Here is a 24,228-nt window from a genome sequence, read left to right on the forward strand (position 1 = left end):
TCTTGGAAATGTATTCAAGTAAGAGTAATAAGTACCAAAGAAATCTAATACTCAAGTAAAGTACAAATCCTCTGGATATGTACTTAAGTACAGTACTCAAGTAAATTTACTAGTGGTGGACAGTAAGTTACTGTCCACCACTGGATACTCCTCATGGTCACCAATGTTGGCCAAATCAGGGCTTCAGCGTGGGTCTTGGATCGTCCCCTGGTTCCATTCAGGCTTCTTAACTCTCTGCCTTTCTGCTGGTTTTCTAACGAGCTCTTCGTTCATAGTTCTCTATCATCCTGAGGAAAGTAATAAAGTTGGTTATAATCTCATATTTTTGCGTATTGCATAGACAGATTTGCATTCTTTGCTTGAAAGTGGCAGATTGTGAAAGTTAACGTCATCAATATCAGTGCTCTGGTTTAATTGTTCCTGCCTCGCCCTGAGTTTGGGTCAGAAGTGTCCCGGACCTGAATGGAGGAGGTGGTGGAGGTGGACCGCGCTGTGCGTTGTTGCACAGCTTCATGATGTCCACTTGGCTGCATGTTCCGGAGCTCAGCTGGACCGAGCACCGAGCAGAAGCGGTTCCAGCCTGTTTCCACATCAGGTCTGACCCAGTAAGCTGCTCTCTCAACTGTTTCAGGCCCTGTATGGTCCCCCACACTCTAAAAGGGTCTTTTTCTGCATGTGTGTGTGTGTGTGTGTGTGTGTGTGTGTGTGTGTGTGTGTGTGTGTGTGTGTGTGTGTGTGTGTGTGTGTGTGTGTGTGTGTGTGTGTGCATACAGCATTACATTAACTACAAGTGTTCACATGACCCATTAGTGTGTTTGTGTTCTGTAACCTTTGCTCAGGTCGAGTTTGTTTGTAAAATAACTGCTTAGAAAACCATCTGGGAACGTGAGGGCGCACACTTGAATGCGAGTGCACGTGCACACGCCACACACACACACACACACACACACACACACACACACACACACACACACACACACACACACATTCAAAATCCCTCTCTACAGCATCTGCAGACACATAAATTGTCGGAATGAAATAGAAACAGGAGATTGGGGTTAAGAGGATTGTAGGAGGTACGTCTGGGATGTGAGATAAAGCAGAACGCTTTTCTTATCTTTGGTCTCATTTCCTGTGAGGTCACCAGACCTATCTACCCTCAAACATATTATGGGATGTTGAATTTGACTTTTCTTTCCATTAACACCTGACATAGGAGCACACAGCCAGCAGAGATGTTTAAAGAGAGGTTAGATTTCTAGATTGGAGAAAATAAAGAAATTAAACACCTTGATAGAACACAGACTTTTACTGAGACATAATGTGTAAAATGTAAATGAATACATTATTCATAAATACCAATCCGTAGAAATGATGATGATAAAAAGGTCTGTAAATGCGTACTGATGGAGACAGCGGTGCGTGTATCGCCAGAGTTGTGCTGGAGCCGTGAACTCTTTGAGAATGGCTCCCTCTGCTGTTTGGATTGAAAATTACATCTTAGTGTGCAGACTGAGAGTGAAGGCCTGGGGGGGTGAGGAGTTTCATCTGGACCAGTTGCACTCATGAAAAGAAGAGCAGCTGAATGCTTCATAACACTGACAAAATAACCAAAGGCTTTTATTTGCATTCATTGTTTTTAATTTACCAACTTTTAACAAACTGCATACAGACATGTGTCTCATGCTGTTAGGGCAACAGGAGGCCGGAGGTGTCTGTGGTGGCATCTCCGTCATTTACGCCGGGTTTGGCTTTGTTTGTGGCCGTGGATCTGGAACAACATTATATTTAGACTCAGAAAACTCTTTCGTATCCAGACCAACCCATGTCACTGGGTGGTGATGTGAATGTTTGCTGGCAAAGACTTGGTTCAGGTGCAGCATCCAGACCCAGACCACTGTAGCTGGCTTGTTTTTTGAGTTTCCATTCACGCTGTACTTGAACCAGGTTCTGGTCTTCCGGCTTTGAGATGGTGCAGACCAAACGATTCTGGCTTCCTAGCAGTTGTTTGTTTCTCCAAATTTAAATAACTTATTGATCTTAGAAAAATAATTAATTAAAAACAGCATCTATTGCAGTAGCAAGAAAACAGTTAAATCAAAAACACAATGTTTTAACTAGTTTACAAATCACAAAGATGGACACATTCTAAGCAGCGACCCAATAGTCGGTGACCACCTGATATTTACTGTATTGTAGAACCTGGATAAAAGTCATTCTTTTCATTTTTGCTGAAACTGTCTCTGAGCATCGATGGTAACACATGAATCAGACATGTCATCAAAAAAGGTTCCTCCAGTTTCTCCTCATTTTTTTACTGTGATTTCCAAGAATCTACCAAACCTGATCCAGAACAATGAAATCAGTGAAACCCCTTCAGTGGACAGCTGTAATGCAGCCAGACAGTCGGGCTGCTGCTTTATTTGGTGTCCATTCTTTGTCAGTCAATTTGAGTTTTTCTTCTCTGCTAGACTCAACAGTGACTTAAAAATCTCGTCCAACGTGTTGTAGTTGGTAATGAAATCCCAACAAGCTCAGAAATCTACATGAACCACCAGCAAATTTTAATTTTCTTTGCAGGTACCTCCAGCTACCATGCTGTGGAGCTCATTAACTATGCTGCAGAGTCATGGGGAGCCAATCAGATCAGTCTCTGGTTGGGCCTAACACGATGGCGGTGGAGCGGTGGCGTGATCTGGATGTAGACGGTGCAGACGGCTGCAGCTGAGGACTAGCGTCTGATCAGCTTTGGCATCGACAGTTAAAGACTGCTCTGAACACAGCACCTTGCTTGTCTCTCTGATTGGTCGTGGTGCCGACCAACTGCAGGCAAAGGCAGTTTTTTATGCAACCGTTGGGGGGCTATGCATCGTTTTCAGACCCACATCTTTCCAGATGTGGGTCTGACCTATCAGACTCGATCCCAGTCCCAGAGGTAACTGTTCCCTGCATCAACCTTAGTAAAGTCACTGGGGGACTGAGTGGCACCAGTTTCTGTTGCTTCTACGCACCCGGCTGTGGGGAGGGTTCTCAGTGATATTCAATTCAATTTTATTTATATAGCGTCTATTACAACAGAAGTTGTCTCTAGGATCTTTCCAGAGACCCAGAACATGACCCCCGAGTAATTAGTACATAAACATAACATAATCAATGGCAGGTAAAAGTATATTTTTTTTAAATTTGGTGGGCCACTGGTAGTTTTTCCATAGAGGAGAGCTTTGAAGGCTGATGTACAGTATGTGGCAAACATTTCCTGTCATTTTAAGTAATCACAGAAAAAAAAAGCATTAAGTAGATCACTGATTGTGAACCTATTGATTTCTGAATCTTACTATGGGCTGCATGAAGGGCATGTTTGAAAACCAGATAGAGCTGGAGGAAAGAGAGGAGCAGGTCCATCTCAAGGCATCAGAACCCTTTAAAACCCAACAATGCAGAGATGTAACAGAAACATTTAAACCTGCTTAAAAGGTCAAACTGCATCTGTGGCGACACCTAGTGTTTCAGAGACGCCAGTGGCCGGGGCGTACCTGAACATTGATAAATCTGATCAAATCAGCCCACAAGTCCTGCCCTTGACCCGTTATTGGCTCACTCATAAGTGATTTTAGATTCAAGCTTTACTTGAATGTAAAGTCTGTTTGATCTCACGGTTCTTGATGTTGTGAAAGGTCAGGCAGCAGACAGAAGAATCTGTAAGCCGCCTCCTTTAAAACGTTCAAGCCGAGCCCGTCGTCTTCTCGAGGTGACTGAATAAAAACAAGACAAGAACACAGCGTAGAACTGACCATTTATTTAAACTGAATAGCATATGCGTACAAAGTCTCTACAAAGCTAGAAAATATCTAACATACTTTTAGCCATATTGAGGGGATGTTAAAGAGCAAAGATCAGACCCTGTGCAGCACCAATAGACAAACATGACTAGTTTTCTGGATTTTTTTTTCTCTAAATGTTCTCTCTTCTTCACAAAATAGGATAAACATTAGAATATCAAAGATATACACAACATCTGTAATAAACGTTATTGTCACTTTTATACAAAGCACCTTATCAAAAAGCCTCCGTGCACAAGCAGGCGCGCTGCTCGCGCACCGGAGTGAAAAGATTCAAGGCCGTTTTGGAGATCGATCACAGACGGGGTCTCTGCGCCACACGTGGTCCGGGATACAAGATAAATACCCAACTTACACAAACAAGACGACATTAAGAACACAGACGACGATGACGGAGAAGCTCTACAGCTGACTGGACTCTGAGACTTCAGGCATGGAGGTCACACAGAGTACGCCTTCGGAGCGGGACAGGCTCTGGATTATTAGGGTCACGGTTGGCAAACATTTAGAGTATTTTGCTAAAGTCCATCCTCAGTCTGCCAACTGAGATGGGCAGAGCTGTCCATTTATGTTTTAAATGTCTTCAGATGGGGTTTCTAGGCTCGTCTAGTTCGCGTTACTTCTCCTGCGTATTTTGTCACATGATGGCTGTCTTTGGTAAGCAGGTGGTAGACGATGTCCAGACAGTCATTATTGCAACGTTAGCCTCGTCGAGGCTGTTTGTTAGGTTTTCACCTGCATGTCACATGTCGATGCCCCGAAGGAGCAGCGGTTTGTCTAAACAAGCTGCTGCAGCGTGAGAACAAACTCAGGAAGGCTCGAAAGGCTCGGAGGGGTCTCGAGGTCAACACAGTCTAAAGGAAATGGTTTTCAGAAACCTAAAAACCTTTTTACCTCCAAAGATGAGATCAAATGCTCAGGTCTGCAGTTACTGAATCTTCTGGATACAACAAGCCAGCGTTGGCGCTTTGTACGATACGTGAAAGCCTCTGAGCTTCGTTCATTTACAGACATGTCATGTTACCTTCAACATTTCTGAGTTCACCTGGTTAGAAATATTTCCAGCCAGAGAGAAGAAAAAAGAAAAATCTTGCACCGTTGCTTAAAGTCTGGCAGGAATTTCTAGCACTGGGGAACTGCCCGAGCGCTCTGTTGACTCTGCTGAAGTCACCCGCATGCCTCAGTAAATGTCCACTTCCAGCCGGCTTGGCTGCACGCTCACATAAACCTTCTTGCACGTTGAGAAAAGTGATACGACTTTCATGTTTACACAGTGAATATCAGGCGATTCAAAACAGGTGAGAATGGCCAATGTGGTGGGGGAAGATATACAAATGATAAGCTTATCAATTTAAATCCTTTTTTCTGGGCAGATTTTATTTGCCAATAATTTAAGGAGTTGATTAAAAGAAAATGCAAACAATGTTATTAAAAATGGATTAAAGTGGGGTTCCAGAAGGTGCAGGATACAGCATCCGGGATGTTACCCAGCACAGTAATGACTGAGTTAACTTCGGTTGGACATTTTAGCAAAGTTTCAGGAAAATATGCTTATGTTAATTAAATGTTAATGTTAATTAAAGCCGATTTGTCCCGTAGATATATGGAAATATTGAGTTGGTTACTGAGAGGGAGGAGTGGGGCCTGTTTTTAACATCCAGATTTATTTTGTTCAGAAACATGTGGATGATAAAGTATGTTTCTGTAAAGTATGTTTCCCCCTCCCCCCCAATAATTGTAAGTGCTTGATCTGCCAGAATATATATATAATGTAAAGTATTCACTTTACAAGGTGAAGTGCCTTGAAAACATGCTTTGGTTCCATCTGAACACAACTCAGTTGAATATCATCTTAGTTTGATTTAGAGGAACAATTAACTGTTTCTGTCAGAGAGTCGGGCTTATTGCTCCCCTTGGTTCAAGTCTTAATGTTAAACTACACATGAACCTGTTAACATGAAAGTGGCATCAACTTCAGAGCATTAAGAAACCGGTAAACCCAACCTGCACGGGCGGCCCGGGAGCACATTCGCTGACACCTGATAGAAATAAAAGGGCAGACAACTGAGACAAAACTGTTATCAAAGTACATGAAATCGTGTTTTGGTTCTGTACATCGTCTACAACACCACATCATCGGGGGTGCAGTGGAACAGGACAGGACTGTCCCCCGTTTCCAGCCAAAGGCACTTCGAGCTGCTGAGCGTGACAGACGAACCAGACCATGCCCGCTTCGGTGAACTCCGGCAGTTTTTTGGTTTCTGACTCGGAAACAACTTCAGCCGGACCTGTTTTTCTAGTCGGTGAACGTGACACTTCTGTTCAGAGCGATCTAACCGAAACGTGGGCGAAGCAACATTTTTGGCAGGTGAAGTTCACCTGCAGCAGGATCAGAAAGGGATGTTTCTGTCTAAGCTGACAGAAAACGTTTGTGTCCGAATGCCATGAATGAGTCCAAGGACTAAACAATAAATTCAAAAACTGCATCCTTAGATTCTCCTCTTCGATCCGTATTTCTGATTGACATGTTTAAGCGAAGGCCACTCACTGTATCGACACGTATTGATCAAACTCTCCTTCCCCGCGTGTAATCAAGCCTCCATATCTCATTGTTGACTTTTCTCCTGCAGCCAATTCAGCTCATACTGAAATATTAGGGATTGTATTATTTTTTTTGTTTAAATCTTAGATGAGTCACTTGTTGCACAACAAGGTACCTGAATTTCTCAGTTATACTTTATTAACATAATTTCTAGTGTTCATGGACTTAAAATATAATCTATATGCTAATATCAATAAACAATTTCCCAAAGATTAGAGGCGTTTTTTTCTTTCTTTTAATGAAAACATACAAAAAGGTAAAAATTTGATTATTTTTCTTTGGGAAAACTTTATTTTGTGCAAGAATTCAACTTGCACGATGTTGAGTTTGTGTCTGTACAGGCCGGCCTCTACGGTGTATCCTACTATATGCTAATGCGGTGTCACGTCCTCCGCCAGCCGCTTCCTGCGGTTATTGATGATGCACAGGGTCTGACCTTCAGCGTGCGTCAGTCTCTCTGCAGATAGCACACGCTTTTGTCACGGGGGGGGTGGGGGTCAGGGGGGAGAAAGCCACAAGATTTGTTTTTGTCTATTTTCTTCTCTTTGGGTTGATTTTCCCAAAAATCACATGACAGAAATATCACTTTGATCTCCGTCATCACAGCAGCAAAGTCCGGATGTGCTGAGAGACGGAGAGACGGCTGAGTGAGAGAACTTGCATGAGAGTCGGGATTTGTATCTTTTTTTTTTTTCTGGGAAAACCACCCAAGTTATTTCTGCTGAGGTTTCCATGGCTGCACTGTCACTGTGCTTCTTTTAATTTAAAACAACTACTGAACTACTGATAGTGAGTCTGTGGTTAATATTTTGAGATGAAATGCTCCTGTAGTGCGTGCCGTCTCTAAATGATCCATCATCACTTATTTCCTCGTGAGTAGCAGTGAAAATGCAGCCATTAGCGTTCCTCAGTGAATCACGGGGCTGTCGGAGAGTTTCTGTGTTTCAGGGGGGATTCTTCCCCCAATATTCACCATAAATCACCAAGCCAAGGCCATAGATGTGTTTGCTTAAGAGACTGTGTGTTATTCCTTGATGAGTCGGTAGATGTGGTGCTGTGCTCCGTGCTCGTTGTTGGACACCTCGAACACACACGCCATGCACAGCAGGGTCTCCTGAGTGTCCCTGTTGCTCACCACCTGGACACACAACCACAAGTACCGTATGAGTGTGGCCAACCTTCATTCACACAAATGTAATGGAACAAATGAAGCATATGAATGACTGCAGGACGAAGCAAACGTAGTGGCAACGTTGGGTTTGTGCCAGCACACGCGCCGGCCGCCGTCCTCACCAGCAGAATAGTGAAGTTCTCCAGCACGCTGTTCATCATGTACTTCTCGGGCAGGTGCTTGAGCTTGTGGATGAAGTTGATCATGTATTCACACATGGGAGAGCGACTGATTCTGTAGACGAACCGCCCGTTTTCAAACCTCGCGTACTCCGTCTGCCAGAGAAGAGGGAGAAGGAAACGGTCACTGCCAGATGAAATGACTTTGTCAGCGAAAGGCTTCCTGTTCAGTCTGTGAAAACACGACGTAAAACTGTCTTCTGCTCCAGAATATGGAACAACAGGAGCGCCACAAAACTAAAGGAAAATCTGTAAAGGGAAGTCAATGAGGAAGTAGTCTATAACGACAAATAAAGAATCAATAAATGTCTCAACAATGACAACAAATAAGAGCAAATAACATTTTATTTATTCGTTTATATTTCTGGTCTTGTATTTCTTTATATTCTTCCTCTATTTTTGTTGTCATTTGTTTCTTTCATTAACTTTTTCCCTTCTTTCCCTTTCAGTCATTGCTATTCCAGAGGATGTTCCTGCAGAGGGGGGTAAAGTGCAGCTTCAGTCCAGACTGGAACGGCGTGACCTCCACTCCTGACGGGCTCGGGATGGTTTAGGGTAACGTATCAGAGTACCGTATCAGGGTAACGTGTCAGGGTAACGTGTCAGGGTCACGTGTCAGGGTAACGTATCAGGGTAACGTGTCAGGGTAACGTGTCAGGGTAACGTATCAGGGTAACGTGTCAGGGTAACGTATCAGGGTAACGTATCAGGGTAACGTGTCAGGGTAACGTGTCAGGGTAACGTGTCAGGGTAACGTATCAGGGTAACATATAAGGGTAACGTATCACTGTACCGTATCAGAGTACCGTATCAGGGTAACGTGTCAAGATAACGTATCAGGGTAACGTATCAGGGTAACGTATCAGGGTAACGTATCAGGGTAACGTGTCAGGGTAACGTGTCAGGGTAACGTATCAGGGTACCGTATCAGGGTAACGTGTCAGGGTAACGTGTCAGGGTAACGTATCACGGTACCGTGTCAGGGTAACGTGTCAGGGTAACGTGTCAGGGTAACGTATCAGGGTAACGTGTCAGGGTAACGTATCAGGGTAACATATCAGGGTAACGTATCACTGTACCGTATCAGAGTACCGTATCAGGGTAACGTGTCAAGATAACGTATCAGGGTAACGTATCAGGGTAACGTATCAGGGTAACGTATCAGGGTAACGTGTCAGGGTAACGTGTCAGGGTAACGTATCAGGGTACCGTATCAGGGTAACGTATCACGGTACCGTATCAGGGTAACGTGTCAGGGTAACGTATCAGGGTAACGTGTCAGGGTAACGTGTCAGGGTAACGTATCAGGGTAACGTATCAGGGTAACGTATCAGGGTAACGTGTCAGGGTAACGTATCAGGGTAACGTGTCAGGGTAACGTGTCAGGGTAACGTATCAGGGTAACATATCAGGGTAACGTATCAGGGTAACGTATCAGGGTAACGTGTCAGGGTAACGTGTCAGGGTAACGTATCAGGGTAACGTGTCAGGGTAACATATCAGAGTAACGTATCAGGGTAACGTGTCAGGGTAACGTGTCAGGGTAACGTATCAGAGTAACGTATCAGGGTAACGTATCAGGGTAACATATCAGGGTAACGTATCAGGGTAACGTGTCAGGGTAACGTGTCAGGGTAACGTATCAGAGTACCGTATCAGGGTAACGTATCAGAGTACCGTATCAGGGTAACGTGTCAGGGTAACGTGTCAGGGTAACGTATCAGGGTAACGTGTCAGGGTAACGTGTCAGGGTAACGTGTCAGGGTAACGTGTCAGGGTAACGTGTCAGGGTAACGTATCAGGGTAACGTGTCAGGGTAACGTATCAGGGTAACATATCAGGGTAACGTATCACTGTACCGTATCAGAGTAACGTGTCAGGGTAACGTATCAGGGTAACGTGTCAGGGTAACGTATCAGGGTAACGTGTCAGGGTAACGTATCAGGGTAACATATCAGGGTAACGTATCACTGTACCGTATCAGAGTACCGTATCAGGGTAACGTGTCAAGATAACGTATCAGGGTAACGTATCAGGGTAACGTATCAGGGTAACGTATCAGGGTAACGTGTCAGGGTAACGTGTCAGGGTAACGTATCAGGGTACCGTATCAGGGTAACGTATCACGGTACCGTATCAGGGTAACGTGTCAGGGTAACGTATCAGGGTAACGTGTCAGGGTAACGTGTCAGGGTAACGTATCAGGGTAACGTATCAGGGTAACGTATCAGGGTAACGTGTCAGGGTAACGTATCAGGGTAACGTGTCAGGGTAACGTGTCAGGGTAACGTATCAGGGTAACATATCAGGGTAACGTATCAGGGTAACGTGTCAGGGTAACGTGTCAGGGTAACGTATCAGGGTAACGTGTCAGGGTAACGTGTCAGGGTAACGTATCAGGGTAACGTGTCAGGGTAACATAACAGAGTAACGTATCAGGGTAACGTGTCAGGGTAACGTGTCAGGGTAACGTATCAGAGTAACGTATCAGGGTAACGTATCAGGGTAACATATCAGGGTAACGTATCAGGGTAACGTGTCAGGGTAACGTATCAGAGTAACGTATCAGGGTAACGTGTCAGGGTAACGTGTCAGGGTAACGTGTGAGGGTAACGTGTCAGGGTAACATATCAGGGTAACATATCAGGGTAACGTGTCAGGGTAACGTGTCAGGGTAACGTGTCAGGGTAACGTATCAGAGTAATGTGTCAGGGTAACGTATCAGGGTAACGTATCAGGGTAACGTGTCAGGGTAACGTGTCAGGGTAACGTGTGAGGGTAACGTGTCAAGGTAACGTGTCAGGGTAAAGTGTCAGGGTACCGTATCAGGGTAACGTGTCAGGGTAACGTATCAGGGTAACGTGTCAGGGTAACATGTCAGGGTAACATGTCAGGGTAACGTGTCAGGGTAACATGTCAGGGTAACGTATCAGGGTAACGTGTCAGGGTAACGTATCAGGGTAACGTGTCAGGGTAACGTATCAGGGTAACATGTCAGGGTAACGTGTCAGAGTAACGTGTCAGAGTAACATGTCAGGGTAACGTGTCAGGGTAACATGTCAGGGTAACGTATCAGGGTAACGTGTCAGGGTAACGTGTCAGAGTAACGTGTCAGGGTAACGTGTCAGGGTAACGTATCAGGGTAACGTGTCAGGGTAACGTATCAGGGTAACGTATCAGGGTAACGTGTCAGGGTAACGTATCAGGGTAACGTATCAGGGTAACGTGCTCTGCAGGCTGGAGGTCACACCTGTCCAGTCAAGAGTAGAGCTCCTCTTCCTCACAGTCTGCAGCTTCTCCTGTGTTTACTGAGTCGCTCGGGTTTGAACATTAGTTAACTGTTCCTCGTAATGAATGATGGACATCTACGAGTCCTAAAGTCTTCATTGTCTTCATACTCTTCATTTATTGATAAAACAAAGCATGGATGCATGCTTTCAGTTCTTGTGAAGTGACAGTGTGAGGATCCAGTGTTCTGACGGCCTCACGGGGCTCCGGCAGTTAGGAAAATAACTTTATACAAACACTGTTAATGTGTGTAACGGCTTTCCGGGTAATCGAACTGATAAGAAACGGCACATAGCAGTTGCGTATTCTTCCGCATTTTATTTCCATTTTCAATATCAGTACAGACGAGGCCCTTTCTTACTTGAGACGGTGTTTCCCTCTTTTCAGTTTAAGGTGATGTTTGAGGTGTTTTAAGTTGATCCCAGGCCATCATCACTTGTTGGATTTAATTACTAAACACAGATTTCCACAAAAACACCCCGTACTGCTCCCTTCAGTGCTGCTCTGAGCCCCAGCGCTCATCCTCACCTCCACCTTCTCGACCACCTGCTTGCCGAAGGAGCAGACCTTGGTGGAGCAGGTGATGGTCATGTTCTCCGAGCTCTCGTACTGGCTGGTCACGCCGTAGAAGGCCGCGGGGTCGTCCTGCACGTTATAGTTCAGGTCCGCCTGGAAGCAAAACGGCAACAAAGGGACTATAAGTTCAGTAAAGAGGGTGATAAAAGTCTATGAGCAGATCTTGGAAACAGGAAATGTAACAAGCAGCACTGCCTCTGTTCTAGTGATGAGGTTGAGCAGCAGCGCCCTCTGCTGGCGTCTGGAGTGTCTGCACTATAGTTATAACTCAGGAAATAACTGCAATTCAAGTGAAAATAAAATAACTAAACAGTGATATATTTAACTCCTTATCTGTAACTAAATATAACGAGGATTTAATGTGTAATTATTTAATATTTCTGCTCATTTTTATCTAATCTATCTGCCTCTGAAATGTATGTAACAAAAGCAAACTCTTTTCACTTTTGTCTCTTTTACCTACGGAAGAACCCAGGCTCATGCAAAATAACTCATTAATCAAAATCTTTACACTCATTTATTGTTCTTACAGTGCTTTATGGTTCCAGCACAACTAAAGAAGGAAACCTTCAGGATGTTCGGGGTCCTGTTTCTCACACCTCCAATAATATAACACTGCACATGAACACATTAGCTACCTGCTAAAAAGACTTTAACATGGACTTTTGTGGGTTTGGAGAAATCTCTAAAGAAAGAGATGTAACAATCTGCAAATAAAACCAATTACTCTCATGAATAAAAGTATTTTGAATGTAATTTGGCTTGAAGATCTTTCTGAATAGTTGTTATACAAACACTTGTATGATCTGCAGTGGGAGGAAAAAAACAAAACTATGATCCACAACCTACAATGTGCGAACCTAAACAATATTCCGATGTAATCAATAAAGCAGAAAAATGCTTCATCAGCAGTGAAGACGCGCAGCAGCTGAATTACAGGCCAGGAGAAATGGATGAAGCCTCGTACCATTTGTAATGAGTCCCCTAAGGAGCGCCGCGTCTCGGGACTGAGCACACAAGCACCACATGTGAACCCCGCGCACAAACATCGGAGCGGCTCTATTAAAGTAGCAGATTATCAGAAACATGCTCCATTGTGGTAGATCTGAGAGCTTTTTAATTAAATTCAGAGGAAAGGCTTTCTACATGACACAAACACACTTTGTTTTTCATGCTGCGAGGACACCTCATCGCTTCTGCACCGACTGAACTCTGAAGCCACTTCACAGCCCTACAGGTTCCTGCTCTCCTCGGCATTGTTTGTATGATGTGACCGCCTCACCAGCTCATGTTCTTCTCTGTGCAGCCGCTCAATAAACCCCGCCTCTGAATAGAGATTTACCAATCATGCCCTAGCAACCGTAACCAGGCACATCAAGCCTGCAAGATTCGAGTTTCTTCTCTTGTTTGAGCCGGTGTATGAACAACAACCCAGGGTTTATTACCTTCCTATCATTTATCGCTTCAGCAACAAGTATAAGGAAAGCATGCACCGTCTCTCACAGACAAACATCCTCACATTACAAGGTTACCGCCCACAGCTGCAGAGATGCTGAGACATGAAGATCATTTATTTAGTTCCACAGGTATGGATCTGTCCTTACGACAAATATTACATACAACAAGTTTGTATGTAGCCAGAGTGCCTGCATCAGCCATTAGATACTACTATGCTCAGTACTGTAGCAACAGTTGGTGTGTCCTGAGCTCATGATGCAGAATATATGTAAAGAAAACAGTTTTTCAAGCAGTTGATGTAATTTGTTGAGCTCTTAATAAAATCTGTGTCAAAACACATGGAATTCAATGCAGCTCTCTGTTGGATCCTGAATATGCAGGGTTGCCCAAAGAGCAACGTTACCCAGAACAACCGGCTGTTTGTTATTGTCATTTGGAGACAATTGTTTTTTTTTGCTTTTTAAGCTCGGAACAGTTCTGAGGAAAAACCTGCAAAGTGGCACACAAACAACCTGAAGGTGGAAACCGAGCAACCTGTGAGTCGGGAGGTGAGCAGGTGTTCAAACAAAGCCAGCGAGCTTTCATCAAGCCACCACCTCTGCATCCCAGGTGGAAAGACGGAGCACAGACACACACCTGGAGCAGCAGACAAAGACGCGGCGCCGCACGGAAAAATAGACTTCTGGACTGGGCTCCGTGCTGATGGCCAGAATAGTTTCAAGAAAGCAATCGGGTGGATGAAAGGAGCTCGTTCCCGTACAGAAGCATTAGGATTCTCCCATCAGACCTTTAGTTAATCCCCGTGTACGTGACGTAGATTAAGCGTTCACTTACCCAGAACTTGATCAGGTAGAAAGCGTTTTGTGGGCCCTTGCTGAACAGCTCCTTCAGACCGCCTTTCTTCTCCGGGAACTTGTCATAGATTTGCCTGATGTCCACACACTCCAGCAGCGGGTCGCTGTAGCTCGGGCTGCTCTGGCTGATGTGCACAAACAGGTGCTTGTTGTACTAAAAGCAGAGACGAGTGTGAATTAGATGGAGGTGCAATAAAGGGAAGGAAAAAAAGGCAACCAAATTCAGCATGGGGGGAAACAAAATACATCTTCTCCTGCATCATCATGTGCATCTATTTTACAACTTGAGTTTGAGTCACGCTGCAGTACCACTGTTGACCACTAGCTGGGACCAAACGCTCTAGAGTTCTTTTCCCCCGAAATGTTTAAATTCCGTCATGAAATACAAATCCAATAATATAATCTAGTTGTCATTAGAGCTTCATTATTGCGCTTCAGTCTTCTGACCGTGGCGTTGGTGTCCGTCCAAAGATAATTACGTAGTTTAGACCTGAAAGACACTTACATTATTCTAATCACATGCTAATGTCAAGGATCAGAATCAATTATTCAACAACAATATTTATGGCTCAGAAAAAGCTTCAACTTCTGCCATGAAACCATTTTTGTTTTCTTTTGGTTCTTTTTTAATGTCATCAGCAAATGTACGTTCAACACTGATCAATTTGCCGACGTTGTTTTTTCAACACCTGGGGAGTCACCAGGTACGTGAAATTGTTGTTTCACGACTAACACACTAAAACAAAAACATTATTTGCATCCTGTCTTTGAAAAGCTTTGCATAAGTGTGGTTGTCCTGTATAAATCCTGGTCTTTATGAAATTTCTTTGACAGCCATGCCTGCAGCTAAACTCAAAATAAATGATGACAAAAGCAAAAATGTGGAACCGTGACATTGAAACACTTGCTGGTGAAGGTGAGGGATAAGGTCTGATTTCGTTGGTTTCTCAGTCCTGCACTCTCAAACAGAAATGAGAGGCTTTAAAGAAGAGTAACAGAATCAATCGACTCTAAATTCAGAGTAAAGGACCCCAAAAAGGGAAGAAAATAAAACTGTTATATTACAAGCTAGAAGTCTGAAAACGTCGTGGTTCTGGCAGGAAGAGCAGCAGAAGCTCCAGCAGAAGCTCCAGCAGAACCTACAGCTTTACCTGCAACGGACTCAAACCTGAAGCTGTTTGTGGGACAACAATTCAATTCAATTTTATTTATATAGCGTCTCTTACAACAGAAGTTGTCTCTAGGTGCTTTCCCAGAGACCCAGAACATGAGTCTCTGGGAGAACAACAATCATCTGGCGCCACTAAACTCAAACACCCACAGAGCAGCTATGCTTGTAAGCACCTCTGTCCACGGCTGCTCTTCAAAACCAGCCAGAATTAATCAGTATTTATAACTCCAAACACTGATGCTTTGAAAAAATAGTATAGGAACAAATAAGAGAAAAGCAAAGTCAGTAAATTCACCAGCATCCTATTCTTGGTTCACATTAAAGTCAGCCAGCTTTAACTTTATTCCATTTCCACTTGACCATTTTATTTTTGCTTTTTAAAAAACACAAGACATCGAGGACTAAGTGAAATCACACTTTCAGGACCTGTCAGTCATTCAGGGCTTGTTTTTCTTATTCAGTTCTGACTTCCTGGGGTGGATTGGTACGGTAAATGAATCCCGGATGGGTGCTCCCCCTCCTGAACACTCCTGCTTAACCCATTTAAATACATGAGGTGAAATGCAACCAATGCAGGTGTACAGGTATTTACAGATGGCAGCAGGAGAAAATATCTTTCTGCTAATTAATACAAACTGTTCAACGGCGCCATCAGCTTTCCAATAAGAGGTTAAACCCTTTACGCCTTAAATGAATCTCAGGTTTACAGTGTTATATGGAATGTGCCCCCTGTACCGGAGGCTTCAGAGTATAACGAGTTAAAGTCAACCGTTGGATCTCATATTATAAGCATCCTTTTCTGTGCTTCCTCGGTTGGGTTTATTTACAGTTGTGTGAATCATGCAAGAAACATGAAGGCCTTTCACAACAGAATCTATTTGAGAGTCATTGTTGAACATATTCATGTAATGTCCAAACAGAACGCAACAAGATGAATGCCAGCTGTCTCAGAGTTTAATGTCGAAAAATGACAATGAATCCACAGAGTGGCAGGATGACGGATGGACGGAGCAGACGGAGAGATAGAGCCTTACAAAGGTTATTCATACACGCAGACGCACAAAGGGCTTCAATGCTGTTCTCCGCTGTAAGGTTATCTGTCATCTCTGTTTATGGGACAATAGGGAGTGCTTATTGTACACTGGAGCTGTGTTTTTACTGTGTGTGTGTGTGTGTGTGTGTGTGTGTGTGTGTGTGTGTGTGTGTGTGTGTGTGTGTGTGTGTGTGTGTGTGTGTGTGTGTGTGTGTGTGTGTGTGTGTGTGTGTGTGTGTGCACTCACTGCCTCCTGGTCCCTCTGTGTCTCCAGGAAAGATGAAAACTCCACCAGTCGTAGTTTGGTGGTGCCGATGGAGCGACCGTGCCACGCCGGCTCTCGGTGCGTTTGGGCTGCAGCCGGAGGCTCGTACGCTAAACAGCACACACACACACACACGCACACACACACACACACACACACACACACACACACACACACACACACGTACACAGTTTAACATAAAGTCACAGCTTTCATCATGTCCGGTTAGTGATGAGTGAACCTGCTTGAAAAGGCCTCTCTGCTGAGCATCAAGCACAACAACACGTTCTCCACCTCCGAGCGGTTCAGTCCTCGTGGGCGTCGCCGGTTACATTTACACATGAACAACGACTACTGGTTGCTACGACGGAGTATTAGGGCCAAACAAAAAAACAAAAAAAGGAAATTACGAGAATAAAGTCATAATGTAATGAGAATAAAGTCGTAAAATTACGAGAATAAAGTCATAATATTACGAGAATAAAGTCGTAAAATTACGAGAATAAAGTCATAATATTACGAGAATAAAGTCGTAAAATTACGAGAATAAAGTCATAATATTACGAGAATAAAGTCGTAATATATTATAAATATATAAATATAACTTCACAAGATGCTCAATATTCCTCATTTTAACACAGCGAGAAGAAGCTTATCCTGTTAGAGTTCTCATAAATTATATTCTCATAATATTACGACTTTATTCTCGTAATATTACGACTTTATTCTCGTAATGTTACGACTTTATTCTCGTAATTTTACGACTTTATTCTCCTAATATTACAACTTTATTCTCCTTATATTACGACTTTATTCTATTACGACTTTATTCTCGTAATTTTACGACTTTATTCTCATTATATTATGACTTTATTCTCATAATTTCCAATTTTTTTTGTCTTAGTTTGGCCCTAATACTCCGTCGTAGGTTGCAGCCAGCACATGTGACATGAGGCTGGTTTCAGGATTTTCCTCAAATGTCCGTTGAACTAAACGTTGCATTTGTAATATTTGATAAGTGCCGTTAATGTGACAGGTAACACAGAGTTGGGGGCGAACGCCGAAGCATCCGGGAGTCGTCCGTGGACGATCAATCTGAAGTCAATCTGATCATACGGGAGAATCGTATGTGATGTATATGGTATGTGGCAGCACTTGTCGTCCGCTCCATTCGGCTCGGAAGTCAGATGTCAGACGTGGAAATGATGATCTCGATATTCAGATGTGTCAGTTCACATTTAGTCATTTAGCTTTTATCCTAAACAGCTTACAGTATACAAGATTAAGTACTGCGACGCTGGCATATGCAAAAGAACTACACAAGGCAACGGGGACGATGCAGCAGGTGGGGATCACAAAAAGAGATAACTATTTTCTTTTAATGGAGATTTGTGCTCAGATCTTATATTTCAATGAGGCTGTCAGAGCTAAGCCAGACTTAATGGTCATAGATTGTGTGACAGAAGTCAGATTGACACTGTTTCCCTCTTTTTGACCTCTTCTCAAGTCAGAGAAAGGAGTGCTCGAGCTCCAGGTGCGGTGCCCCCCCCCCGCGGCGAGGAAGCAGCAGAAATGGCAGGAGCCAGAGAGAGCCCACCCGTCCCCTGAATAGAAGACAATTACCATCCCCGGGTCTCTCACCTGAGATGGTGGTGGTCCCCGCTGTCTGCACGGAGTAGGCTTGCTGGGAAAACGGCTTGATGCTGAGAGGCGGAGAGACAAGACAGGAGACCATTACATGCAGGGAAGACGGAACGCAGTGGGATCCGTCTTATTGGACCCGCATTACAGCGAGAAGAGAAAAATGGGGTGTGGTGTGAACAGAAGCAGGAGAGCTGAGGTCAAGAGCAGCTCCGAGGTCAGACGCAGCCCCATTTACCACCATTATCATCATTTCATTCACACGTCGCAGCGGTTGCTAGCGCCGCTGCGGGCCACGTGACCAGGCGCCGGTGTGTGACAGAGAACAGCGAGAGGCCGCCTGAACATCCGCCGCCGACACATTTAAAACCCTACGGGCGGTCTTCATATTGACAGTAACGGTAATCGGTGTTTGCCAGAATAGGGACGGACGGACTCCAGGTGGCGGTGAGGCGAGTTAATCACATGCACCATCATCAGGTGAGACAGTCATGCATGTGCACATGCAGCTGGCTGGTACAGTAACGTTAATCAACGAGGCTGATGAGATTCTGACAAAAACAAAAAAAAACATTTAAATGTTTACAACTCCAAAAGTGGACCAGCTCCAGTTTTACACCTGACAACATCAACGTGTTGCTCTGCTGAAGGAAACGACACTGAAGCTTTGAATTAGGGATGGGCGGTATGGACTAAAAAATGTATCACGATAATTTCTGGCATTTATTCCAATAACAATAAAAATGACGATAAAAAAATACCAATCCACCTTTGTAACTATAAATCTATCACCACATTCAGTCTTTGGAGCCAAATCACTGCTCTAAAAGAATACTAAATGCTACTAAACTACACCAATTAAATTGAATTAATAAAAGATCCCGTTCCGCCATGTTTGTTACACAAAAACGTATCAACGGGAATTTATCCTTCCTTCTTTCTTTCTTTCTTTCTTTCTTTCTTTCTTTCTTTCTTTCTTTCTTTCTTTCTTTCTTTCTTTCTTTCTTTCTGGCTCATTTCTTTCTTTCTTTCTGTCTTTCTTTCTTTCTCTTTCTTTCTTTCTGGCTCATTTCTATCTTTCTTTCTTTCTTTCAGGCTCATTTCTTTCTTTCTTTCTTTCTGGCTCATTTCTTTCTTTCTTTTTTTTCTTTCTGGCTCATTTCTTTCTTTCTTTCTTTCTTTCTGGCTCATTTCTTCCTTCCTTCCGTCATCAACGGGAATTTATCGTTTTTACTGCGAGATGACAAATTCTTACCGTGGAGAATTTTTTTGACGGTTTATCGTGAACGGTAAAATATCACCCATTCCTACTTTGAATCTGCTGTTTTATTCACTACCGATCAGCAGAACAGGATGAAACTATTAACGGATCAATGAAAAAACGGAGAGCATCATCAGTAATTGTGTCGGGGTAGTAGATTGAAGATCTTCGGAGCTTTGGTTGGCCGATCAGAGGAAGCGAGACGCTTGAAAAAGATTCACTGGACCGTGACGGAGCATTTTACTGGCGATAAATAATTTGTCACCATAATCAGCAAGATTACTGATAACTGGCTAAGAATACATTGATCAAGAAGACCGGGAAGCCCAGTGGCTGTTGCCTCACAGTAAGAATCATTAATTAAACACACGCAACAGGCAATAGATCTGAACGGGAACCCTCTTGCTGTGAGGCAACAGTGCTAACCCAGAAACACGTGACCCACTCCGTCAATAGATCGCCCAAAATGTTGTAGACGGGAACTTAAATAAATCATTCACGTTACCCGCCTTCACCAGCATCAGTGCTTCTCGTTCTCCGGCTGAGACGATTTTGTCAGTCGCGCTTTTATTTGCTGTGAAGTTTCCTTTACAGACTCTGAACAGGCTAAAAACAAGCGTCTGAGACGACTGAGGGGAGTTAGACGAGCAAACGGTCTGGCAGGAGGAAAGCGTTTAGTGAAAAGAGCCTGTCAATCACAGATAAGAGCAGACGTGAGCGCTTCATGTTGGACAGGAATGTGTAATCTGAGCGAGACTCACTCTTCTGTGGTGGAGCTGGACTGTCCTCCAGGAATCATCCCCTGCCACAGCTGCAAACACACACACACACACACGTTAATGCACCGGGCCCAGGATGTGTGTGTGTGTGTGTGTGTGTGTGTGTGTGTGTGTGTGTGTGTGTGTGTGTGTGTGTGTGTGTGTATGTGTGTGTGTGAGCACGCTTATGTGACCACCAGATTATACAACATATTGCTGTAAATGTTTTTATTTATATTTCTTTCTTTTTTATAATAAACGGTGGCATCCACAACGATGTCAAACAAACCCAGCCCTCGGACCTAAGCATTCAATGGAAACAATTAATAATTAATAATAAGGAAAATAGAAAAAAAAAAAGATAATACAACAATAAAAAACAAACAAACAAACAAAACGAAAAAGGACAAAATAAAACAAAGGCTAAACATAATAAAATCAAAAGCTGGACAAGGATAGCTGCAACAAGGTATTCTATATCAATTTTAAATACATCTTTCAAGTTTAGCTTTAATTTGATCTGCTGCCATAAGCCAAAATAAAATATTTTGTTGTTTTGCATTCTGGATTGGGGCTGTAGATATTTCCAGATAGATAATATCAAGAAAATTCAGATACCAATGGGAGATGTTGAGCGTGTGTGGTGGTTTTCATCTTACTACAATTATCTTTTTTGCTGCTGTTAGGCCAGCAAGCCAAATTTGTTTATGACATAGTGAAGCATTTATTGTGGATATATCATTTAAAATCAGTGTTTGAGGGTTTACTGGAATATGCTGTACTGTTATCGAGGATAATGCAGTTACAACCTGTTGCCAGAAGGTGCTGTAATAATATTAATGTCTTTCCTCATGTATTTATTTGTACAAAATAAATGCAGCATGCCACTCTGCGTGTGTGTGTGTGTGTGTGTGTGTGTGTGTGTGTGTGTGTGTGTGTGTGTGTGTGTGTGTGTGTGTGTGTGCATACACGTGTGTGTGTGTGTGTGTGTGTGTGTGTGTGTGTGTGTGTGTGTGTGTGTGTGTGTGTGTGTGTGTGTGTGTGTGTGTGTGTGTGTGTGTGTGTGTGTGTGTGTGTGTGTGTGTGTGTGTGCGTGCGTGCGTGCGTGCGTGCGTGCGTGCGTGTGTGTGTGTGTGTGTGTGTTACCTGTGCATTGCCAGGGAAGCTGGCCCGCACTATCCCCGGCAGCAGCTTGCTGTGGATGGCAGTGGCGGAGACGATCTGAGCCGAGGACATGGACGAGATGCTCTGCAGAGCCTTTTCCTTGGCATTCTGGTCCTGCACGTCAACACAGAGCCCACAGCACCATCGTCATCATCTCTCACTCCGCAGCGCCGTCATGACATTCCACAGATTGTTGATTTTTTTAAATGTTTTAATTCCTGCTAAAACTCACGGAAATATCAATAATGAGCCCCGAGTGAGAGGTAAATGTGTCTCACGCAACGCTGAACATCAGCAGCTGGAGCGGTTTAACAGCTGAACGGTGAATATGACTTTGCCCTAAAAGCTTTTTTCCTCTCACTGAGTGGGCTTTTATTATACCGAGTGCCCCCCATGGAGGGAGTGAGCCCCGGTGAGCCCGGCAGGGGAAGTGAACCACATCACCATCTCTGAGGACTGGACTGCTGATCCACTCGGGGGATGGCCACTCGTGACCCGAGTTAAACCCTGCAGATTGGTTGTTTTACAGCCATCGAACTCGTGGGCTCATGTATGAAATCTGAACTGAAAGGCGACGTGGAGCAGAAGCAGCAGAATGAAATGGACCTGGAGGCACCGCAGTAGCTGGAGAATCACTAATTGGCAGCTTCGCTCAAGTTAATTGGCACCGAGAGAAATATCTCCTCCTGGGAGAGTTAATGACGTTACCGAAGGTACCGAGACGGCAATCATGCTGGATTTTCATATCAAATACCAGGAACCAGAAGGGCTTGATAGCATCTTTGACCTGAACTTTCTCCAGACAAGCCGGCCCGGTTTCAGGTTAAGCTCCTGAATCGCCACCAGAATAGGGAGGATCACGTAACACGGTATGTTTTTGACACGCAATTAGAAAAGTGCACAAAGAATACACTTTCTTTAATAAAAAGTGGAGTAGCTTAGCTTTTACAAAAGGCTACTTTGCATTCAGTTCAGTTAAGTTGCACTAATTCACCACAGATCTCCTCCAAGCATCATCAAATTTCCATTTTTACACCAAACTGCTGTTTGAAATAAAACATATTTATACACCACTACTGTCTACGCAAAAAATATAAAAGTTTATGTCAGAGTTATACCGATTCATGTAATCGTTACTCGCGACTTTAATCAACCCCCTGTCAATTATTTTATGACGGCGAGCGTCGGGTCAGAGTACCGACCGGCCTTCTGGGAAAACAAGCGCTCCTTTGTTGCCTCCCAGAAAGTTAATTACAACCAACAGTGAGGAAGGAAGACGGCAAGAGGGAAGACGAGACGAGGAGGGAAGGAGATTAATAGACTGAAAGAAAGGTGGGGAGAAAGTGAAGAGAAGGGGGGGAAGAGATAAAGAACCAATGGATGTATGTAGGGACGGAGGAGGACGACAGGAAGGAGTGGGAGGAGACGGGAGATGCTGGAAAACCTAAGCAGACCTAATTAGACACCTAGGATACTAGAGTCAGTGTGACAGGCATCCTTCCAGACCCACGGAGAGACAAACACTGCATCCAGCTCGTTCGTGAGCATTAGAGCCGTCTACGTTTATGTGGCAGGGGCTTCTCAGCCTGTTCATCCAGCGCAGTCATGAGCTCTAATCTCCACTAATCAGCTCCGTTTGTTCCAAACAAACTGGGATTGTAAAACACAGCACTTCCTGTGAGCAACAGCGTTTTTACGAGGACAAAAATCAATCAGACTTCAAGCACAAAATGTTGTGGATTCCTCGCAGAACCTTTACCTTTAGTTTGGACTGAAACTCCCTGGATTTTCTTCTGGCCAAAACCTGGATATGACTGGATACCTGGAGAGTTGAAGGAGGACGAAAGAGAGGCAGAGGGAGAGAGAGAGAGAGAGAGAGAAAGGAAGGGGGGTTGGAGGGTGAAAAGAAGGGGAGGAAGGACCAAACAGTGAGTTGCCATGGTTATGAAAGGATTGTTGCCATACTGGAAGTACACACACACTACTCCCCTGACAACGGTGAATAGACTCATCTATGCACATCTTTTGAGAGAGCAGAAAAGACACCTGGGAACACAGTCCAAGAACTACATATTATGTCCAGTCCAGAAAACAGGTCTATACATTCAGCCGAACGCTCAGCCAGTGTGTGTGTGTGTGTGTGTGTGTGTTTACGAGGCTGCTGAACCTGCATTTGTAATGTTACAACCAGCTACCGACACATTCTCGGCCTCAGCTTCAGCTCCATCTCAACAGTTTCAAATCTCTGAAATTTGCTCTGGCACTTTACCGCCTAAACTTTTAACTGCTAAATGTGAAATGTGTGTAATGCATTCACTATTGCAATATATGTAAATGTCTAAGATTGTGTTAGTAAGATTGATGTGTCAGGTTGTTCTCCTGTTCCTTCTATCTTAAATAGAAGCAAAATAACAAGAACAGAAACTTTTTGCACGCTATATTTGTATTTGTTCTAACTTGTTGTTTAACTTGTCTTTCTTTTATATTTTTAGCCGGGGGACTGCCAATGGAAACTAGCTCTGTAGCTAAAATTGGGTGCATTTGCATTTTTAATTCTAAATGTATATGAATGTACACTGTCCCTTCCCAAATAAACTGAATTGAATTGAACAGTTTCAAATAAAAACACTAAGAGATGTTAACTTAAACCATCAATATAAAAACAAGGTCATGTAGCTAACCTAATATGTTTATATACGGCTGATTTAAGAATAAAACGGTTGGAAACTACATGAAGAGCAGACGCCTGCGGGTGACGAGGCCTCCCAGCTACGGCGTTGGTCATCACACAGATATCTCAGTTATCTCCCATCTGAAAAATCAAGGCTTCATCCTATTTAAAGGGCAGCAGGTGGCAACTCAGCCGCAAGCAAGACACGTCTCCTGCACGTGTCTCCAGTCGGATGTCGCTTTGTGAGGTCAGTAGACGCTTTCTTAATAACCATGTTTGTACTTATAGCGTTTATTG

The 24,228-nt window shown here is 43.8% G+C and overlaps 1 protein-coding gene across 1 annotated transcript in view; it reads right to left on the reverse strand.

The window, feature by feature from the left end:
* Positions 1 to 3,791: 3,791 nt before the first annotated feature.
* The window catches only part of tead1a (TEA domain family member 1a), a 50,016-nt gene continuing 29,579 nt past the window's right edge, over positions 3,792 to 24,228 (reverse strand). The window contains exons 4-12 of the mRNA XM_061721177.1: positions 23,020 to 23,082; positions 21,243 to 21,374; positions 20,100 to 20,149; positions 18,078 to 18,139; positions 16,419 to 16,546; positions 13,948 to 14,121; positions 11,608 to 11,748; positions 7,735 to 7,887; positions 3,792 to 7,579 (exon numbers count right to left, since the gene is read on the reverse strand). Of these exons, the coding sequence (XP_061577161.1) occupies positions 7,466 to 7,579; positions 7,735 to 7,887; positions 11,608 to 11,748; positions 13,948 to 14,121; positions 16,419 to 16,546; positions 18,078 to 18,139; positions 20,100 to 20,149; positions 21,243 to 21,374; positions 23,020 to 23,082 (1,017 nt within the window). The 3' untranslated portion in view covers positions 3,792 to 7,465. The remainder of the gene's footprint in view (positions 7,580 to 7,734; positions 7,888 to 11,607; positions 11,749 to 13,947; positions 14,122 to 16,418; positions 16,547 to 18,077; positions 18,140 to 20,099; positions 20,150 to 21,242; positions 21,375 to 23,019; positions 23,083 to 24,228) is intronic.

The sequence above is a fragment of the Cololabis saira genome, chromosome 5 (genome assembly GCF_033807715.1).
Source record: "Cololabis saira isolate AMF1-May2022 chromosome 5, fColSai1.1, whole genome shotgun sequence".
Lineage (NCBI taxonomy): Eukaryota > Metazoa > Chordata > Actinopteri > Beloniformes > Belonidae > Cololabis > Cololabis saira.